General features: G+C 43.1%; 1 protein-coding gene across 3 annotated transcripts in view; it reads right to left on the bottom strand.

The window, feature by feature from the left end:
* TASP1 (taspase 1) overlaps window positions 1-23,441 on the bottom strand; it is a 354,361-nt gene that overhangs the window by 62,532 nt on the left and 268,388 nt on the right. For all 3 annotated transcript variants that reach the window (XM_073628255.1, XM_073628257.1, XM_073628256.1), the window contains one exon: window positions 3,744-3,854. In XM_073628255.1, coding sequence (XP_073484356.1) covers window positions 3,744-3,854 — 111 coding nt within the window. The remainder of the gene's footprint in view (window positions 1-3,743; window positions 3,855-23,441) is intronic.

Below are 23,441 nucleotides of genomic sequence, written 5' to 3'. Positions count from 1 at the left end.
TGGAGAGTGTGGGGGGGGGTTTGGAGTGATGTCTGTTGGAAGAGGCATGAGGATGTGAGGCAGTTGTGCGGGTATATCTGTTGGTGGGGGTGAGTCAGTTGGGGAGGGATTTCTTTTAGTGGCAGTGTACTGCACTCTGTAAATGTCCACAAAATGTGAAGTTACTTTGTGAAGTTACTTATTGAAGTTATCTCAGCCCACTTTCAGTGTCACAACTCCATCTCCTCCACTCCTCTTCTTCTTTCTGTTGGGGTACCCCAAGGTTCTGTCCTTGGGCCCCTCCTACTCTACCTCTATACCTCTTCCCTGGGCCAGTTGATAACCTCCCATGGCTTCAAATACCACCTCTACGTCGATGACACCCAGATCTATATCTCCACTCCTCAAGTCACCCTCTTGATCTCCTCACAGATTACAAACTTACTGAATGACATATTGTATGGATGTCAGACCACTTTCTCAAACTCAATCTTTCTTTCATTAAGATCAACAGCACAACCATTGGTTCTTCCACACATGCCAGGGTGCTGAGTGTAATCCTAGACTCTGACCTCTCCTTCAGCCCCCACATCCAATCACTTGCTAAATCTTGCCGCCTTAACCTCCGCAACATCTCCAAAATTTGCCCCCTCCCGACTAACACCACAAAGCAACTTATTCACTCCTTGGTTATTTCCCACCTCGACTATTGCAACTCTTTCCTTAATGGCCTATCCTTACACAGGCTATCCCCTTTCAGTCTATTATGAATGCTGCTGCTAGACTAGTACCCCTTACTAACCGATCCGTGACTGCTGCTCCTCTCTGCCAATCCCTTCACTGGCTTGCACTACCCCACCGTATACAATTCAAAACACTAACCACAACATACAAGGTCATCCACAATATCGCCCCCAGCTACATCACCAACCTAATCTGCCGATATCACCCAAATCGTCCCCACTGCTCCTCCCAGGACCTCTTGCTCTCTAGCTCCCTTGTTACCTCCCCCCCATGCTCGCCTTCAGGACTTCTCCAGAGCCTCTCCCATCCTCTGGAACTCCCGATCAGCCACTACCCTGTCCACCATTAGGAGATCCCTGAAAACCCACTTATTCGGGGAAGTCTATCCCACACCCCCCCTAAGAACTGTACCCAAGCCACCCCCATCAAATCATCCCCCACAGCTATAACCTTTGGTACTTCCACCACAGCCCTTCCTTTAGAATGTAAGCTCTACGTGCATGGCCTCCCTGTCCCTTCTGTATCGTATTTGTGCTGTCCACCTCTAAATTTTAAAGTGCTGCGTAAACTGTTGGTGCTATATAAATTGTGTATAATAATAATGATGCCCATTACATTTAACCCTGTGTTGATCCAAACACAAAAAATCAAAAGTGTAAACTGACCACATAAACTAAACACTTAAGGATATGTTCATATCTATGCGTGTGGAGAACACTTGCAAAACTGTATGCTTTCCTAAGGCCGATCATAGAAGGTTCAAATCTCAGTCGGTTCAGCAGGAACGCTGATCTTGTATGGGGGTTCCATCAGCAGGCAGAGAAATGATGAATGAAAATGTTAAAGGATAAGTGCTATATCTGCTCAAAACATTCTATGTTTAAAGAGCTGTATGTTTCTATGTTTTTAGACTGTAAATCATTTTTTTCTTTTTTTCTATATAAGGCACCGATTTTCTCCAGCCTACAACTTCTCTGCAAGTACCCTAATATTCTGATCCAGGCAGAAGAAAAAAAAAGAAAGAATGAACTTTCCACCTCCAAGGAGTATTATGCTTACAACAGCAGGTACCGAGTATTACATGCAATTTTCAGAGGGAAAAAAGGACACCATATGCCCCAACTATTATTGTGTCAGCATAATTTGAGCAAAGCTGTAACATACATGATGAAATTCCATACTGGCATTATGTAGACATTCACATTTTCCCTCTTTTATACAACTGAACAATATGTGTAACTTGTACAAAAGCCATGCGGCTGGTTTAATTATCTGTTTAAATACACTTATGTAAATCTTAGTTTGGATTGTAAATAACTGCATCTGCTCACTGTCAGAGAGAACTGTCCAAGTCAATTTTGATTTCTTTCACAAACTAAGCACACTTGTTTTATCCTGCTTATTCCTAGGAGGGGGGGAACAGGGTAACGGGAAACCACATCACCAATCAGATTTATGCTTGATACATCAAATGCTTGTTTTGCTATTTTTGAATAGATAAAATTACCCTTTTACACACAGGACACTATCCAGAGCTAAGCTATAAACAAATTTCTTAGCAAGCTGGAAGAAAGTCTTTTTTATCTGGCAGGCATATGTGAAATGAACAGGCTTCTCAGAAAATATTCACAAATCCTTCACTTCATAAGTCACATTTATTTATTTGCTTCACAGAAAAAAATGTTGCTAAAGCCTTTGGGCTTACAAGTACACCCAGAATGAAGACAGGCATTAAGAAACCTGATATAATATATGCAATAAAAGCACCATGAAAAGAAAATAAACTTATTCTGTGCAATTATGTTTAGAAGTTATTTAAAAGAGATAAAAATGTTCATTAATATGTACAGGTGTTATCAAGCACTGCTATATACAATAAAACCTGTTGAAAATCTGATCAATTCAAAGTACATGCTGAAAAAAAGTATTTACCTTCAGGAACACCTATTAAAACAAAAAAAAAGGCAGATACAGGAAGATTTATTTATTGCAAATCTCGACTGTTTCTACACATTTGAGCTTGGTCGTGTCCACCCCCCTCTGAGTCCTTCATTGGTCAGAGGCTACACAACAGGTTGACTTTTACTGAAAGAGTCAAGATTTACATACAACTGCATCTGGTGGTATATCTGCATTTGCAAATGGTTTTCACATCCAGCATTGGATTAGGTAAGTATTTTCCACTTCACATTTGTATTAAAGTGGAAGTAAAGGCAAAATCTAACTAACTCTAAACCAACTTCCACATCCCATTCTAAACCTAATCTATCTATCCCTGTAAAGAAGAGTTTGCTCTGGTCCGGTTCCAGGCTGAGCTATCAGCGGCGGCTTGAGTGTGTAGGAGAGGCAGCCAACAACTGAAGCCCCATAGTAAGTCTACGGGTGATGTCACTTCCCAGACATTTCCCAGCCCTTGTTGGCTTTCTCCTGCACACAGAGGGCACCGCTGGAGACCGGACCGGAGCGGCTTCAGAATAGGTAAATATAGTGATCTTTTCTTTACAAAGTTACATAGATTAGGCTTAGGAAGGGGGTGGGAGTAGATTTAGAGTTAGTTAGGTTTTGCCTTTACTTCCATTTTAAAGCTTAGGTCCAGCCTTAACATGGTTTATTTTAGCTTTCAATAAAAAACATGTTAAAAATAACTAATAAAGTACTAGACAGCAGTAAAAAAAAAAAAGAAAAAACCTTCCCCATTTTATGCAAAACTGAAAAGTACTTTTGGCTGGACATACACTTTAAATTATACCGAACACTGAAATGGGAGTAACAGGGCAAGGAGGGTATTTTTTTTTAACCCTATGGACAAGGCCAGGATGCCATTAAAGTTCATGTGCGTGTAAAGATAGGTGTCCTAATAATTTTGACAATATAGTGTATATGCTAGCTAACATGCCTGCTTGTTCTTGCATTGTGAAGGGATGATGAGTGAACATACAAGAGATTGACATACAAGCTCTAAAGGTTGGCTCTAAAGACTTACAGTACTAAGTTATTGTGCTGCTGAAACACAGACTTACCAATAAATTTGTTTTGCATAGACTCTAGCAAAGCTTGGTGTGCATCTTCTGCCTGTAGTGCAAGGGAACACTCCCTAGCAAGTATAGTCCTGACAAGGTGCTCACCACAGCCTGTAAAAAACAAGGGGTAAAGACAAATTAGTACTCACCACTATGCCATCCTTTTTGCATTCCCTGACAACTAACATCAATACATCTGTATTTCAATTATAATTACCATACATAAAATGCTTAAAGTTTAATAATGAATCTACAGAAAAATGAATCAACATTCCGTTAACATTTAAAAGTGTAAGGCTGCAGGCAAAGTAATTAACCAAGAGTCAGAGTTTGAAGGTGTGCTTTAAAACAAAATTCACTTGAGCAAAAAATATGGACAGTGTTTCTAGGTAAATGTCTTGCTTTCTAAATACAATCTTTAACCACTTAAGCCCCGGACCATTTGGCTGCCCAAAGACCAGAGCACTTTTTGCGATTCGGCACTTCGTCGCTTTAACTGACAATTGCTTGGTTGCGCGACGTGGCTTCAAAGCAAAATTGACGTCCTTTTTTCCCCACAAATAGAGCTTTCTTTTGGTGGTATTTGATCACCTCTGCGCTTTTTATTTTTTGGGCTATAAACAAAAAAATAGCGACAATTTTGAAAAAAAAACAATATTTTTTACTTTTTGCTATAATAAATATTCCAAAAAATATATAAAAAAAATGTTTTTTCCTCAGTTTAGGTCGATACGTATTCTTCTACATATTTTTGGTAAAAAAAACCAAAAAACGCAATAAGCGTTTATTGATTGGTTTGCGCAAAAGTTATAGCGTCTACAAAATAGGGGAGTTTTATGACATTTTAATTAATATTTTTTTTTTTTTACTAGTAATGGCGGCGATCAGCGAATTTTATCATGACTGCGACATTATGGCGGACAGATCGGACACTTTTGGCGTGATTTTGGGACCAGTCACATTTATACAGCGATCAGTGCAATTAAAAATGCATTGATTACTGTGTAAATGTGACTGGAAGTGAAGGGGTTAACCACTAGGGGGCAGTGAATGGGTTAACCACTAGGGGGCAGTGAAGGGGTTAAGTGTGTCCTAGGGAGTGATTCTAACTGTGGGGCTAGGGGGCGTGGCTATATGTGACATGATACTGATCACCGCTCCCGATTACAGGGAGCGGTGATCGGTGTCCTGTCACTAGGCAGAACGCACACTCACGGAGGTCGAGGCGCGCGTGCCCGCAAACGGCTTCTCAAAGGGTAATGTACAGGTACGTTAATCTGCCTGTACGTGCCCTTCTGCCGACGTATATCGGCGTGAGCTGGTCGGCAAGCGGTTAAACAAGTTCTTATTGTCTATGTATAAACTACCAACAGAGCTCTCTCTGCAAAACTATAATTTCCCCATCTCTCTGTGAGACACAAAGGAGTGGGGGAATTTTGACTTGCCAGTAAATTCCATATCTTGGAGTACATTACAGGACATAGTGGGTTATAGGTGTGTAACTTTAACTGATTGGACACTGGCAAGCTTTTAAGGACATACCCCCCTCCCCACTTTGGACGCCTTGCCTATAACCCTACTCCACTCTGTGAATCCTGAGTTTTGCAGCCATGCAGAGTGTAACCAAGGAAGGGAAGGAAGGGCGTGAGGCCTGAGTCCTATACTGTATTCCAAGATATGGTGTTTACAGGTATATCAAAATTCCTTTTATCTTAATCATACAGTACAGGACACAGGCAACATATTTATACACCATGGGGAATCTTCAAGCAATGAATACAAAGGGTGGGCAACTAGGCAAACAAAATTTTGCCAACTGGCCCAAAAAACAACAGGGATCAAAGACCCAAGTTCAGAGTGTGGCTCCAAGAACTGAGTGGCCAAAAGCTGCAGAAGACCAGACGTCCACCTGGCCCATGACATGAATGCATGGGTTCTAAGCAGGGCCATCAGAGGTGCTAAGGCCTTCGTGAACACTCTGGGAGCAGGGCATAGGCCAAAAGGAAGGGCAACAAACTGGAAGGGATTTTCTGCCACTGCAAAGTGCAGAGCAAGTGGTGATGGGGTGGGTAAGTGGGAACATGCAGACTGGCATCTTGGATATCCACTGATGCCAGGTATTCCCCTCGTCTCAGAGAAGAAATTACTGACCTTATATGCAGAATTTGGGAAAGTAAGGAATCTGTTGAGGGATTTTAAGTCCAAAATAGGGCAAAAATCCCAGTTGGACCTAGATACCATGAACAGGTTTGAGTAGAAACCTTGGAACCTGCTTTGCAGCAAAACTCCTTGGGACAAGAGGTGGCGCAGGGTCTTTTACAAATCTAACTTTCCATGGGCAGTCTTTGATTGATTTGAAAGAAGAAAACTCAAGGGAGTAAAGTTTTGAACTCCATTTTAAAACCTCTTGAATCCACCAGTTAAATCCACTGGTCTGAGACGTTTTTCACCCACAGAAAGACAAACTGTAACAGACATGCACCCCTGCTCTTAGGAGTGATGGTGCCCTTTCGTTGAGAAGAGGGCTTTGGGGAAGAATTTATGGCTTTCGTGGGCTGAATATAGGTTTTAAAGTCGAAGTCTGGATAGAGTGGACAAGTGCTCTATGTTTTGAGAAGCTAGGGGAGCTCCTGAGTCTTCTTTTGCTCAAGTAAAACCTTTGCTCTTATGACCTCTCTGATCAATGAGTCTAGTGCTTCACTAAACAGGCATCTTCCTTGAAAGGGCATACTTGTGCGGTGCCTTTTGCAGGCAGTTTCAGTTGTCCAAACTCAAAGCCATAAGATTCTGCACATGTGAATGGATATTAGAGTCAATGTGGAAATTTGTTTCATGATATGTTCTTGGGCATCCACTCTAAAAAAAAAAAAAACAGAGCAGAAGTCAATTGATGTAAATGCTCTGTAACAGCATTATCCTGATACCCCTTCCCTGCCAGTGTCATTTATACAGTAATCAGTGCATTTTATAGCACTGATCGCTGTATAAATGACAATGGTCCAAAAATAGTGTCAAAAGTGTCTGCCATAATGTCACAGTCATGATAAAAATCGCAGATCGCCGCCATTATTAATAAAAAAAAAAAAAAGAATAACCTGTTTCCCATAAAACTATGCCATAAAATGCCATAAAACTATCCCCTATTTTGTAGACGCTATAACTTTTGCGCAAACCAATCAATATACGCTTATCGCGTTTTTTTTTTACCAAAAATATGTAGAAGAATACATATCGGCCTAAACTGAGGAAAAATTTTTTTTAATATATATTTTTGGGGGATATTTATTATAGCAAAAAGTAAAAAATATTGCTTTTTTTTTCAAAATTATCGCTCTTTTTTAGCGCAAAAAATACAAACTGCAGAGGTTATCAACTACCACCAAAAGAAAGCTCTATTTGTGGGAAAAAAAAAGGACGTCAATTTTGTTTGAGTGCAACGTCACACAACCGTGCAGTCAGTTAAAAGATGCAGTGCCGAATCGAAAAAAGTGCTCTGGTCAGGAAGGGGGTAAAATCTTCCGGGGCTGAAGTGGTTGTAAACCCTGTACAACATTTCTTACCACTTTTTATTAAGGACAGAGCTGGCAGCATCAATTATAGGAATAGCCCACTTCTTTTCAAACCATTTTTCCAGTACAGCAAACACTTTTTTTTGGGGGGGGGGGGGGGATTCTTTCAGAAGTGACCCAGTCATCACAGATCTCAGAATGAGGAGAGTCAAGTTGCACAATGTCAAGATGTTTAGGGACACAGGCAATGAGCTTTTTAACGTTAGCAAGCATCCTAAGAGATTAGACATAGAATGAGAAACAGGAATAGGAGAAGAGGCAGGGTGTTTCTGAGACCTGGAAAAAGATGGTTGTATTAAGGCCTGAGAAGCTGGGCCTCGCGCAAAGTTATGCTTTAGAAACTCCATCTTGTATCTGTTATATACGTAGAGTTCTGTATTAAACTAGTCTTTATCCAGCTGCTTTCTCATGGGAATACACAGAATGTTTTTTTTAGCTTTCTGGGCATATAGCTAGCACTGACCTTGAGTGCCTAAGGCATAGAACTGTATTGTTTTCAAGTAATTGACACATGATCTCTAATCTGTACACGAGTCTTTATCTATTGTAGAATAAACTGAGCAAGCTCCTAACCACCATTTCTCCCTGTGTACACATTTTTGGGCATATTTATATATATATATATATATATATATATATATATATATATATATATATATATTTTTTTTTTTTTCATATATAGTTTTTATTGGTTTCGAAAATATACATGCAGTCTTGTTGCATATAAGAAACTGAAACAGGTTATGAACAGGAATTGGTATCGTTAATGCATTGAGTGAAGTCAAGTACAGGAATAAAAGTAATACAAAGACTGTTATAGTTTACCAATGATACGGTTGTACGTGTATAGTCAATGTAAATTTAATTTTTTAGACAGGAAACTTGGTCCAAACATCCCATATGTCATGAAATTTCTTAAGGTTACCAGATTGAACAGCAAGACATTCTTCATATTTCTTAATTATGGTCACTTGGTTTTTGACCTGTGAAACACTTGGCGCTAGGTTGAGTCTCTAATTTTTAAAATATATTTTTATATATTTTAATAATAGCATACAGCAGATCGCTTCTGACTGTATCGAGGCTGTAATTTATTCAAGGAATCTGACAGATGCAGGGAATTCTGCTTTTGTCAGGTAGACCACATGTTGTGTGCCTGAAATTGAAATAGAATCTGATGCAGAAATCAGTTTTTGATCTGGGTCCTTCTATGATGCAAAGGACGCATCGCTACTCTGAGGCTGAGTGTTGTATGGGCCTTTAACAGACTGAATGTTCTTGAGCAATTTAGAATTGGCTCCCTTTTGCCTGGTCTTTGACATGGCTACAAAGGAAGGTATTTCTCTGGGGGGTATTCACAGAGGTGAGTGTAAGGAAACAGTAAGCGTGTCTGGAAGGAGTACCGTATATACTCGAGTATAAGTCAAATTTTTCAGCCCTTTTTTTGGGCTGAAAGTGTCCCCTTCGACTTATACTCGAGTCACCGCCGTCTGTCTGCATGATCAGCGTGTCATACAGGCAGACGGCGGCCGGCGTGTGATGATAGTGTTCGGAGGCTATTCCAGCTTTCAAAAGCCGCACCTCCTGCTTGTCTGTGATAGGCAGTCAGCGGTCAGCCTATCACAGACGAGGAGGAGGCGCGGCTTTTGAACTGTGGAATGGCCGCCGAACAGTATCATCACACGCCGGCCGCCGTCTGAGGATGGAGATCGCCACAGGGAGGATGGAGATCGCCACAGGGAGGCTGCACAGGACACAGGTAGGCTGCACATGCACATGTACAGGACACAGGAACACAGGACACATGCACATGTACAGGACACAGGAGCTGCAGATGGGCATTGTTGACCCTCTGCATTTCTCACCCTCGTCTTATACTCGGGTCAATACGTTTTTCCCATTTTTTTGTGGTAAATTAGGGCCTCGACTTATACTCGGAACGACTTATACTCGAGTATATACGGTATGTGGCAACCGAGATTAAAACCATTGTGTAACGAAACTTCATGGCATAAGGCTAAGAAGAAATGCTTCAGTGCTTTACAAGAGCTCTAGGTGAAAGTGGCGTTAAAGTGTACGAGCAGTGGTGTGATGTAACACCTGATCATGCACCTGAGACTCTGAGCAGTTAAATTTCAGTGCCAAGTTTAAAACGTTTGCATTGTGAAATGGATTTGAAACACAGTCCCATCTTTACAGTACATAAAGCAGGGGTCTCAAACTGGCAGCCCCCCAGATGTTGCAAAACTTCAAGTCCCATCATGCCTCTGCCTGTGGGAGTCATGCTTGTAACTGTCAGCCTTGCAATGCCTCATGGGACTTGTCATTTTGCAACAGCTTGAGGGCTATAAAGGATATAAAGTCCAGGCTTCCCCTGTCACAGTGGGCAAACCCCCAAAGGGGTCTTCAGTGATTGGGTTTCATAGGAATGGACCGTAGCCCTGGACCTGCATAGCATCCTACCGCTAACGCGTTGCACCAAGCCCCAAGGTGAGTGCCCACTACAAACATTACAGGAGGCCCCCAAAGCATAGGGCCCAGGTAAAGCTTCCAAGGTTTTTCATGAGGTTGCACTGATCTGGATACATTGCTTCTGTGTAGGCATTAGTGTGAGGTGTTAATTGACAAATTCAAATAAAAAAATAAAGAAGAGGTTCACAACCTTCAGACACTAGTGCAAAACTGAGGATTCAAAGAGTGGGGTAGGGTTATAGGGGAGGCGTGTCCACAAATGCTTGACAGTATCCAATCAGTTGAAGGTACACGCCTATAACCCATGGTGTAGGTTTCCTGTGTCAGGTACTGTACTCCAAGATATGTAACTAAGAGGCAAGTCAAAATTCTGTTTTTCCTGGTCTCATTGTAATGGATGTGCTATGGATTTGCTTTGATGCACTTTTTCATTAAAACAGATTTACTCTCACTCTACTTTTACAGCTTGCAAAGAATCAGACAGAGTTGCAGATCAACCAAGTATGATCTCCTTGCTAATAAGTCCATTGGGGGAGATTTACTAAAACTGGTGCAACAGAATCTGGTGCAGCTGTGCAAAGTAAGCAATCAGTTTCTAACTTCAGCTTGTTCAATTGAGCTTTGACAAAAAAACCTAGAAGCCGATTGGTTAGTATGCACAGCTGCAGCAGTTTTAGTAAATCCTCCCCCCTCTGTATCTCACAGAGAGATGGGGGGGGGGGGGTGATAGGTTTGCAGAGAGAGTTCTGTTGGTAGTTTCTACATAGGCAATAAAAACTTGTGTAAAGATTCAATTTAGAAAACAAAATATTTGAGTCATTAACATAGAAACACTTCTAAAGAAGTCCTGTACTGTATGATTAAGATAAAAAAAAAATTATAGGTTGCTATAGGTACTGCTATAGGTACTGCAGTTAATGCAGCTTTATGGAGTAAGGCCCCTTTCAGATGGGCATTCCAATCAGGTCCACCTGTCAGTTTTTCAGGCTGACATGATCGTAAGGTCTTTGCATTCGTAAGGGCAGGTGGGTGTAAATGGACTTGTGTCCGATATGCGATTATGTAGTTCTTCCCCAATCAACTTCCTATTAAAATTTTTGCACTAAAAACATTTTTGTGTAAAAAGAAAAAAAAAATATTTTTAGGGTTTATTTTGAAAGTTTTCCTCTGTTCATGATCTTTATATTGAAAATACAGCCCTTCTGCCCCCTGAACCTTAGTCACACCTATAACATATTTAAATATTTCAGTCAAATACTCCTTTTGGCTTATTTACTCCAGGCTATACATACATGCAGCGACTCCAAAAAAGGTTTTTGCACTACTTTGTTCCGTCTTCGGTGCAACTTGTTCTCCATAGAAAGTAATTAAGTTGCAATGCAGTCACATGCACATGTATGACACCGCGACTTTGTTGTGACTTCTACGGAAGCACATGATCTTTGCTCCTCCCAAATACATCACTATATGACCTCAGAGATCCATGTTACAAAGATCATGTAAAGAAGCTCAAAGAAACTCAGTAGAGTGTTCGAGCTAAACTAAGCCCTGATGTTAAGACAAATTAAACTGGACTTCAAGAGATGGGAAAGGGAGATCTTTACTTGGTTTGGAAGGACCAATATTATAAAGATGAACGTGATGCCCAGACTTCTTTACCTACTGCAAACCCTGCCAATAAAGATCCCTTCGAGTTTCCTGAAAGACCTCAGATCAAGGTTCCTGAGGTTTATCTGGGCTGGGAAGCCAGCAAGAGTAAGGAGAAATATCTTAGTGCTCCCTAAAGAAAAAGGAGGTATTGGATTTCCAGATCCAGTGAGATACCAGGAAGCCTCACAGTTAGCCAGAGTAGTGGAATGGTGTGCCTCTGTAAGGAAACCATACGTACAATTAGAACAAGCGATGGTTAAAATTCCTTTGGAGGGTTTGGCATGGATAGCAAAATCGAAACTACCTACAATAGTGGAAAAACATCCACTGACAGGTGCAACCATCCGTACTATTAATATGGTTTTCAAAAAGACAAATCTATCACGTCATCCGAGCCCTATGGCCCCGGTGTTGGGCTCACCAGACTTTCATCCTGGCCTATTAGACCAGAGGTTTGAGGTACTAAAACAAAGGGGGAGAAACAGGTTTATACATTTTTCCAGGGGCAACTGCTTGATGACACGAGGTGAGATAGAGGGAGAAGTGGCATCAGATTTAGACTATTTTAGGGCGATGCAGTTAGGAGCATTTATCCGTTCGAAAATTAAAATTTATCCAGTGATACGGGAATTATCCTGCTTCGAACAGAGATGTTTAGATGGAGAGAGTATGAGGCACTCCCTATCATATTTCTATGAGGTATTAACGAGTCTGGAAGCCCCCCAAGAGCTTAACTTTATTCAAGCCTGGGAAAGAGAGACGGGGATAACGTTTTCCCAAAGACAGAAGGTCAAAATTCTAAAATCCACTCACAAGACATCGGTTGCTAGCAGGTACCAAGAGGGAGGATACAAAATCCTCACTAGATGGTATAGAACACCAACTGTTCTACATAAAATATTCCCACAGACCTCAAACATATGCTGGCGTTGTATGAGATTAGAGGGCACGATGTTGCATATATTCTGGGAGTGCGAGAAGATTAAGGGATTCTGGAAAATAGTTGAAGAAACGATTAAGGATATCACAGGTGTGTCTCTTGGGGATAACCCGGCTGCATTTCTATTAAATGATGTCCCCATGTCGGTGGAAAAATACAAGAATTCTTTGCTTAAACACCTTCTCACGACGGCGAAGGCCTGTATACCGGCTCTGTGGAAGAGTTCAGTCCCTCTGACCAAAACACAGTGGTGGGCCAGAATTACAGAAATCCAACAAATGGAGAATCTGACCCTGCTGTTGAAAGAACAGGATGAGAAATACTGGAAGGTATGGGCTCCCTTCTTGGATTATAGAAGTAGAGAGCAGGAGAGGTAAATCATGTGCGATCGAACGGGAAGGGGGAGGGGGCACCCCTTTTTTTGGGGGGGGATTTAGAGGGTGGGGGTTGGTATTAGGGTTATGACAAGAGAAAAGGGAAATCATATATGTTTATCGGGTAGATGAGATTTAGCTCCACTCAAAAGAAAATGTATTATGTTGTTATATTATGGTAAAATGGAGATGTAAGAGATGTTATGAAGATTATGTTAAGCGCTTTATGTGGAATGTATATGATATTATGTGGAATTATATGATATTCAAAAATAAAGAATTTATAAAAAAAAAAAAAAGAAGGAGAGAGCATGGTTGGAAGTGGCTCGCATATATTATGATACCTGGGACTCTATATCAGCTACAGAATGGTCTGCAAAAAGTAAGTGGTTGATATAGATAGCATTTTGCGGCTTGCACCTATTTAAATATGCAGCAACCAATGTATGTGTGTTAATAATGTGCAGTTACCTCTAGCAACCAATGGGTGTGTGTTAATAATGTGCACTGTGTTTTCTTGGTGGGGACCGCTTTTCCTGCCGGGAGATCACAATGGTTTGGCAGGAGGGAATCCTATCCTATCTGTGTTGATGGTGGAATTTAGCTAGTTTCTTTCCTGCAACCTGTGGCTGCAGGAAAGTAAATCTCTGTGTGTGTGTGTGTGTGTGTGGCCCCAAATAATATTTGCCCATGGTCTAAACAATATTAAAGATGGCCCTGTCGACATCCTTCAGCACATCACAAATTCTGCAGGTGTCATGGATAATATATCTTGCGGTTGTTTTCCCACCATCAACATCAATTCTGCTGTCGTCCCAGAAGGAAGCTTCTTTTAAAGATGATGCACAAGAAAGCCCACAAAAACAGTTTGCTGAAGCCAAGCAGACTAAGGACATGGATTACTGGAACCATATCCTGTGGTCTGATGAGACCAAGATAAACTTATTTGGTTCAGATGATATCAAGCGCGTGTGGCGGCAACCAGGTGAGGAGTACAAAGACAAGTGTGCCTTGCCTACAGTTAAGCATGATGGTGGGAGTGTCATGGTCTGGGGCTGCATAAGTGCTGCCGGCACTGGGGAGCTACAGTTCATTGAACTGATGAATGCCAACATATACTGTGACATACTGAAGCAGAGCATGAACACACCTCCAAGATGGCCACTGCCTTGCTAAAGAAGCTGAGGATAAAGGTAAAGGACTGGCCAAGCATGTCTCCAGACCTAAACCCCTTTGAACATCAGTGGGGTATCCTCAAACGGAAGGTGGAGGAGCGCAAGGTCTCCAACATTCACCGTGATGTCGTCATGGAGGAGTGGAAGAGGACTCCAGTGGCAACCTGTGAAGCTTTGGTGAACTCCATGCCCAAAAGGGTTAAGGCAGTGCTGGAAAATAACAGTGGACACAAAAAATATTAACACTTTGGGCCCAATTTAGACATTTTCACTTAGGGGTGTACTCACTTTTGTTGCCAGCGGTTTAGACATTAATGGCTGTGTGTCAAGTTATTTTGAGGGTACAGCATTTACACTGTTATACAAGCTGTACACTTACTACTTTACATTGTAGCTAAGTGTCATTTCTTTAGTGTTGTCACATGAAAATATATAATGTATATATATATATATATATATATATATATATATATATATATATTTTTTTTTTTACACACACACTATAAATATGTATTTTTTTTAAACCTCTAACAGATTAATATTGCTGTATGTATCCCCATTCATTATGTATGGCTAACAGGAATCTAACCCTTACAAACTCTGAGAAATAAATGTGCCATTTTTTGGCTATAACCTCATTGGAGAAATTTGCTTTGCTTTTTGTCCAGGTAACCGCACAACGTAATGGGAAAACCTAACATAGGTTCTAACATTTCCCCACTCTATTCAATATACTTTATTTGGAGTTGGGCTTTAATAGACTAGCAGGATTATTCAGCAATTAATCTGAACTCAGCAAGAGGTACCCTTAAGAAATGCATATTTGGAAAAGTGGAAATTGCTGCTATGAGTCGAAGCATTTTATATAGTCCTTCTTTGCACTCTCTAAATTTTATAATAAAGCACAAAAATTAAAGTTACGTACCGGTAACGTCTTTTCCAGTAGTCTTTCAGGACAGCCACCATGAGAGATAGTCTCCTCCTCTTCCTCTAGGAAACACTGCGCCAGCCCATAAATTCTTACTTCCCCCTGCCAGACCTCAGTATATTCCAAGATTACCTCCGGTCAGCTGGGGAGACACAAGAACACATTAATAACATACTATTCCATATCATTATCATGCTGCGTTCTGGTCTTTTATAAAAGACACCCCAAAATTTCGGGTGGGTAACTAGGGCTGTCCTGAAAGACTACTGGAAAAGACGTTACCGGTACGTAACTTTAATTTTCCCCTTTCGTCTTTCAGGACAGCCACCATGAGAGGATGAACGAGCACTTACCAGTTAGGGTGGGACTACAGCTTGCAACACCTTTCGCCCAAAGGCTTGCTCACTAGCCGACACCAGGTCCACTCTGTAGTGCTTAACGAAAGTGGAATAGCTGGACCATGTTGCAGCCCTGCATATCTGCTCTGGTGTTGCTCCAGCCTTCTCTGCCTGAGAAGCTGCCATAGCTCTAGTAGAGTGTGCCCTTATACCCATTGGGATTTCTTTCCCTGCTAATATATAGGCCTGGCCAATGGCTACTCTGAGCCATCTGGCAATAGTGCGTCGAGACGCTTTGCATCCTTTTCTGGCCCCAGAAAACAAAATAAATAAAGAGTCTGACTTTCTAAACCTCTTGGTCAGCTCTAGGTACTGAAGGATACATCTCCTTACGTCCAACGAATGAAATTTTAATTCCCTTTCCCCCGAGGGGTTGGGACAAAATGAGGGTAGAACTACCTCCTGACTTCTGTGAAAACCAGAAGCAACCTTAGGTAAAAATGCTGGATCAGTCTTGAAGATGATCCGATCTGGAAAAATAACGCAAAAGGGAGGTCTAACAGATAAGGCCTCAATCTCGCTGACTCTCCTGGCAGTTGTCACTGCTACCAAAAAAAATGTTTTTAACGTAAGATCCTTTAGTTGACATTCCTCTAAAGGTTCAAAGGGGGTTCCCGTCAGGCCCTGTAAAACTAAAGATAGGTCCCACTTGGGAAAGGGAGGGCCCTGAACCGGTCTTTGTCTAGACAGAGCCTTAAAGAATCTGACCACCCAAGGGTTGGTGGCCAGATGCTTTTCTAAATAAACACTGAGTGCTGACACCTGACCTTTAAGGGTACTTATGGATAAACCCCTATCTGCCCCGCACTGAAGGAATTCCAACACCGTTGTGGGACTGTGTACCGCAAAGGAGCCTTCCGCACACCATTCATTGAAACGTACCCAGACCTTTTTATAAATCTGGCGTGTTTCCTTCTTCCTGCTGTTGAGGAGGGTGGAGATTAATTTCTCAGAAAAACCCCTAGCTCTTAGCATACCCTCCTCAGTAGCCAGGCCGCTAACTGCCATTGGTGAACCTGTGGACAGAGGACTGGGCCCTGTGAGAGGAGATCCTCTCGAGGTGGCAGGAATAAGGGAGGTTCGACCGCTAGTTGCTTGAGTACTGAGAACCAAGCCCTCTTTGGCCAATGTGGTGCTACTAGAATCAGGGACGTGTTTTCCATCTGGAACTTCCTGAGAACTGCCGGTAATAATGCTGGGGGCGGGAAGGCATAGCAGATTCTGAAATGCCAGTTCTGGATCAATGTGTCGACCCCTCACGCTCCCTCCCCTCTGTTTAGGGAGAAAAAACAAGGGGCTTTCGCGTTGCTTCTTGACGCGAACAGATCTACTTCTGGAGGACCCCATTTCTCTGAAATGAGATTGAAAACCTCCTGGTTGAGGATCCAATCGCCCTCTCTCAGTTTGGTTCGGCTGAGAAAATCTGCTATCACATTCTTTTCTCCTCTCAGGAAGACTGCTGAGAGTGAGAGAGTGTGAATCTCGGCCCAGTTCAGAATGTCTGATGCTAAGGCTGACAGGACTCCGCTTCTCGTGCCGCCCTGTTTGTTTACATAGGCCACGGCGGACGAGTTGTCCGACCGCACCTGAACATGGTGGCCCCGTAGCTCCTCCTTGAAGAACCTGAGTGCTAGCCTGATTGCCCTCAACTCCTTCCAATTGGACGACCTTCTTAGTTCGTCGCCCTCCCAGGTGCCCTGTGCTAAAAGGGAACCCAGATGCGCCCCCCAACCCTTGCCGCTTGCGTCTGTGGTTACCACCTGAGAAACTGGGATGAACCACAGACGACCCTGCGACAAGTTTGAGACCCTCCTCCACCACCAGAGGGATCTTTTTACTTGGGGTGGAACCTGTACCAAGGTGTCCAGATCTTTCTGACTGTGATCCCACACCCTTAAGACAAAGGACTGTAAGGGACGAAAGTGCAGACCTGCCCATTGCACTGCTGGGAGGGTAGCGGTTAATAGTCCCAGGACCGACATCAGAACTCTTATGGAGACCTGACTGCTGCACTGGAGAACAGCCACTGCCCTGTCCAGTTTTTGTACTTTTTCTGCTGGAAGAAACACTCTCAGTAGCGTTGAGTCCAACAGATAGCCTAAGTACGTGATGCGCTGAGAGGGAATCAAACTGGATTTCTCCAAGTTCATTAGCCACCCTAGACCTGTAAGAACGCTCTTTGTTAGTTCTAGATCTCTGACTAACTGCAGTGGACACGGTGCAAACAGGAGCAGGTCGTCCAGGTATGCTATCACTGATATTCCCTGGAGTCGAAGAAAGGCCATCACCTCCGCCAAGACCTTGGTGAAAATGCGGGGCGAGGAGGATAGCCCGAAAGGCAGCGCCTGAAACTGTAGATGTACCGTTGTTCCACCTACATTTACCGCTAGCCGAAGAAACCTCTGCGAGGATTCTGTAATAGGAACGTGTAGATACGCGTCCCTTAGGTCCAGAGATACCATGAAGCAGTTGCGGGGCAACAGGGCTCTGACTGTGAAAATTGTTTCCATACGGAATCTACTGTACGTCACTGACCTGTTCAGGGGCTTTAAATTCAGAATCAGTCTGAATTTCCCTGTGGGTTTCTTCACTACGAAGATGTGTGAATAGAAACCCTCTCCCTCCTCGGTCTTTGGAACTCTGAGAACCACATTTTGATCTACCAGATCTCTTAATGCTTCCAACAGAGCCTCGGCTTTTGCCGTACACCTGGGTAGGTGCGTGACAAGAAATCTCCGTGGAGGAGGATTTGTGAATTCGATATGGTACCCCCTTCTTATAATCCCTAGGATAAAGCGATTGGGGGATATCGCTTCCCACTGTGGGAGGAAGGCCCCCAGTCTTCCCCCCACCCTGGTTGGGGAGTCATTGGTTTTTACGGGGCTGTTCAGGAGGGCGAAAAATCGCCCCTCCCCTGCCCTTCTTCTGACCCCAGAATTTCTTTTGCCCTTCCGGCTTTGGAATTTCTTTACGCTTTTGCGGACGAAACCCCTTCTTTGTCTGTGTAGGGGTTTTCCGCTTAACTGGGAAGGATTTCTTCCTGTCTGCTGTGCGGTCCAAGACGGTCTCTAACCCTGGGCCGAAGAGAAGGTCTCCCGTTAACGGTATGCCGCACAACTTGGCCTTAGAGGCGCTATCGCCCGGCCAAGTTTTCAGCCAGAGGGCTCTCCTGGCCGAATTGGCCAGAGCCGCTGATCTGGCCGACATACGGACTGATTCTGCCGAGGCATCAGCTATGTAGGCGATACCCCGCAGAATCGTAGGGAAAGAAGATAGAATGGTTTCTTTTGCCGTTCCAGCTTCAATATGCTCCTGAATCTTAGAGAGCCAGTGCTCCAGATTGCGAGCCACTACTGTGACAGCCAACTCAGGTTTTAAATTACCAATTGTTGAATCCCAAGTCTTTTTGAGAAGAGAGTCTATTCTCTTATCCATGACATCCACCAGGGCCCCCATGTCCTCAAAAGCCAGGTCTGTGTGTCTGGAAACCTGGGAGAAGGCAGCATCTAACTTGGGACTTTTATTCCAGATAGATGTAGGATCATCCGAGAATGGAAATCTCCTTTTTAAGGATCTAGAAAAAAAGGGTTTCCTTTCGGGATCCTGCCACTCCTTTTTAATAGTTTCAACCAGTACCTCATGTACTGGAAAAACTTTCCTCCTTTGTTCCCCTAAACCCTTGTACATTTGGTCATGAAGGGTCAGGGGTTTCCTGTCTTCCTGAATACAGAGGGTTGTATAAATAGCCCCTAAGAGGTCCTCTACCTCTTCCAGGGATAATTTATATCTGGAGGATTTCCTGGACTCCCCGTCCAGGTCCTCTCCCTCTGAACCATCCTGGGAATCGGAGGAGGAACTGTCTGGTTGTCTTTGTTCCACTCCGGAGGGCCCTGGAGCTTCCACTGCCCTAACTGAAGTTGCAGGTTGGGCAGGAGCAGAGCCCTGAGCCTGAGGCGAGGTTGTATCCTGGGGGACTGGACTAAAGGGAGGCTGAAACCTTTCAAATAAGGCTTTAAATGAAGAGAAGGTGGACGAAAGCTCCTTAACCGAGGCTGCAAGTCCTGACTCCTGTTCAGAGTCCCTCTCCTTAACAAGGGAGTCTATGCACTCCCTACACAAGACCTTTGTCCATGTTTCCCCTAAAGTGTTCCTGCAAGAGGCACATCTCTTCTTAGAGCTATGTGCAGACCTAGACTTCTCTGTAGCTTTCTGAAATACATGAAAAGAAAAAAACATTTTGTCACTTTTTTTTTTTTTTTTTTTTCAAAAAAACAAGGATACAACCCTGGGAGTGCACAAGACCCTCCTTAATATATGGGGATCTGAGCCTCCCTCCCCTGACCACCCAGGGTGTCTGCCCCCCCATGACAGGAACTATACATGGAGGGACAATCCTAGATAAAGAGTACTCTTCCCCAGGGCACTCTTACCTTAGGAAGGCTGGAGGTAGTGTCCGTTGGCTGAGCATCTGCTTCCGACATGACTTGCAGGTGGTTGCTACTACCGAGTCCCACGCTGCCTGTGCGCGTCCCAGACTCGTCTCCAGCCTGTGCCTGGCTTCCCTATCAGCGCCGCGACCCGGAACCGGAAGTCGTGGGTCAAAGGCAAGCACTCGCCCTTCCGCCGGAAATGACGTCGCCCGTCGTCCGGCCCGCCTAGTTCCAAAAAAAAAGAAAAAAAGAGAGCGGTCTGTATGGAATACAGGGAAGGTGAACGCTTGCCTGCTGCAGCCCTGTAGCTGCGATAGGGAGTCCCCCCAACCTGAAGCCGCACTCGGCTAGGAAGTGGTGGCAATAGAACGAGGGGTAAGTCCCCCCTATGCCCTAGGAAACCCCTGCTCCCATTACAGGCTCCAAAAAATATAAACAGCCGCAGTCACCCTGACTGAATGGCCTGGTTCCTTGCACAGTGTCTCCCCACCGGAGGAAACACTAATACTGAGGTCTGGCAGGGGGAAGTAAGAATTTATGGGCTGGCGCAGTGTTTCCTAGAGGAAGAGGAGGAGACTATCTCTCATGGTGGCTGTCCTGAAAGACGAAAGGGGAAAAAATAGATCAACAGATAAATGTACTAGAGAGCATATTCCTCTACAGGTAAATCTAACTGCCACTGCATTAAAAAAAAAACACACAACTGATCATGCCAGTTAGTATGCCGCACAAAAAAAACGCAAAATACTCCTAATTTTTCCTTGTATTTTCCATATTTCTGAAATGACATTTGCACATTAGTTGTGTTAAACCTTTAATTGTAACAAGCACTTAGTTTGTCCTAAATTGGTATGAGTAATTACGGAAAAAAATCATGACACTGACCACTTTCATTTGTAAGACTGAGCGAGTTCATATAAACATGCGCTAATATATGCAAACCTTTGCTCATATCTCTGTTTGAACTAGTATGTATTAGAATATTAAACTGTTCTAGAGAGTGGAACCAATATTCTATAGCTTTTCACTTTTCCACTATTTAGTAAAGCTGGAAACAATTAAGGTACAAGCTGCCAAATACAGGAGCTGTATGCACAGATATAATCTGTAGCTTTGAAATACACAATCTATGTGATGACATGCATGTATCTAAATATGGAACATATCAATTATATGGAGTACACAAAACCAGATGGCTACAGATCATACACTAGTGGCTCTACTGCAATAACGCCCAGTTTTCCATCTACTGGACAAATTAATCAGGCTGTTTTATGGGGTATTTTTCTCTATCAATGATTATACATACAAGTGCTATTACAGCACTCTTATAGTTAGCACATATTTTATCGGTTTGGGTTCTCTGTACACACAGACATCAAAACAAGACACACTGGGATTGATTCACTAAAGTCAAATGCACTTTGCAAGTGTAGTTGCACTCTGCAGGGGCATTTGCTCCAGAAATTAGGAAATTATGTAAAGTTTCACTTTGCAAAGAATACCAAATCACATGCAATAATAAAAAAATAAACACAGCATTTTTGCATGCATATGATTGGATGATGGAAGTCAGCGAAGCTTCCCCTCATTTACTAAGCTCTGGAGCAAATGTCCATGTAACGTGCAACTGCACAGTCTATTTGCCTTTAGTAAATCAACCCCACTATGTGCAGTTCTAACGGTCAGGGTCACTGCCAGTTTTTTTTTATTAACAATAAAGTACTGTCAATAAGCTCTAAATGCTGTTTTAACCACTTTCCGACCAGCCGCCGTCATTATACTGCGGCAGGTCGGCTTGTTCCCGCGAATCGCTGGAGCTGTACATCGGCTCTTTTAAAAGCTACAGCAGGCACGCTAGCGTTGCATGGCGAGGGAAGCCGATGTGCATGGCAGGCGGCCGCGATGTCCCTCAGCCACCAGCGATCACTCCACAGAGAGCCAGAATGGGGATCTGTCAATGTAAACAAACAGATCCCTGTTCTGACAGGGCAGTAGAGAGAGATCCTAGTGATCAGGAACAGCGATCTCACTCCTCCTCCAGTCAGTCCCCCCCCAGTTAGAAACACCTCCCAGGGAACACATTTAACCCATTGATCACTACTAGTGTTAACTCCTTCCCTGCCAATGTCATTTATACAGTAATCAGTGCATTTTTATAGCACTGATCACTGTATAAATGTCAGTGGTCCCAAAAAAATGTCAAGTGTCCGATCTGTATGCCGCAATGTCGCAGTCCTGCTAAAAATCGCTGATCACCACCATTACTAGTAAAAAAAAAAAAAATGTATAATAAAAATGCCATAAACCTATCCCCTATTTTGTAGATGCTATACCTTTTGCGCAAATATATCAATATACACTTATTGCATTTTTTTTTTACCAAAGAAGAAAACATATTGGCCTAAACTGACAAAGAATTTTTTTGGGGGATATTTATTATCGCAATAAGTAAAAAATATTGTTTTTTTTTTTTTTTCAAAATTGTCTGCCTTATTTTGTTTTGTAGCGCAAAAAAAAGAAAAAAAAAAGAAATGCAGAGCTGATTAAATACCACCAAAAGAAAGTTCTATTTGTGGGGGGGGGGGGACGTCAATTTTGTTTTGGTACAGCGTTGCATGACCGCACAATTGTCAGTTAAAGCGACGCAGTGCCGTATCGAAAAAAATGGCCTGGTCATTAAGGGGGAAAATCTTCCGGTCCTTAAATTGGTTGTAAACCCTGTACAACCACTTTTACCTACAGGTAAGCCTTATTATACCGTAAATTTATCCTAAATCTGCATGCGCGGGAGTGACGTAATTGCGGCTCCGGCTAATTACAGAGCCGGAGCCCGCGAACCTGGAAGTAACTCTGGGACGACATGTCACCGGTCACAGCGGTGTGCCGGGACCGCTGCAACACATTGTTCTAAGGTAAAACTTTTGTCAAGGGCGCTTAGAATGTCAGGACCAGGCAGATAGTGTCTTTATTGGATGGATGAAGTGGTCTTCAAACACTTAGGGCTGCACTCAAAGAGGGAAGCAATCTCTAATAGAAAACAAATAAAAGAAAAAAAGGCGCCTCTAAGTGTAGAATTAAAACTTTTAATATCCCCAAACAAGATTAAAAACACTTAAAGAATCAAGGATAAGAAGAGGCATAACGTGGATGTATGAAGCAGGTGATCCGGCATCAGGAGGTCCCAGTTTATCACAGCTTTCCAGGCATAACGATATGCAGCAGCAGAAGGTCCGAGGATAACCAGCAGGTGGACACCCCAGGCTCTGGGAACGCTAGTGAAGCAATCGCGTCGTCTGAGTCAGCGTGGAGCATGAACCCCGGAAATTATGTCAACGGGAGGGGACAACAACCAGCATGGACCGCAAACAGGAAATATGTCATCAAAATGGGACACGTTTCGGAACTACTGATTGGTTCCTTCTTCAAGCCAATGACAACAGGTTTGTAGAACCAATCAGTAGTTCCGAAACGCGTCTCATTTTGATGACATATTTCCTGTTTGCGGTCCATGCTGGTTGTTGTCCCCTCCCGCTGACATCATTTCTGGGATTCATGCTCCACACTGACTCAGACGATGCGATTGCTTCACCAGTGTTCCCAGAGCCTGGGGTGTCCACCTGCTGGTTATCCTGGGACCTTCTGCTACTGCATATCATTATCCCTGGAAAACTGTGATACACTGGGACATCCTGGTGCCGGATCACCTGCTTCATACATCCATGTTATGCCTCTTCTTATCCTTGATTCTGTAAGTGTTTT

Source organism: Aquarana catesbeiana, linkage group LG04 (assembly GCF_042186555.1).
Source record: "Aquarana catesbeiana isolate 2022-GZ linkage group LG04, ASM4218655v1, whole genome shotgun sequence".
NCBI classification, from domain to species: domain Eukaryota; kingdom Metazoa; phylum Chordata; class Amphibia; order Anura; family Ranidae; genus Aquarana; species Aquarana catesbeiana.
The sequence above is the reverse complement of the archived record's forward strand: the minus strand, read 5'-3'. Positions and strand labels throughout refer to the sequence as shown.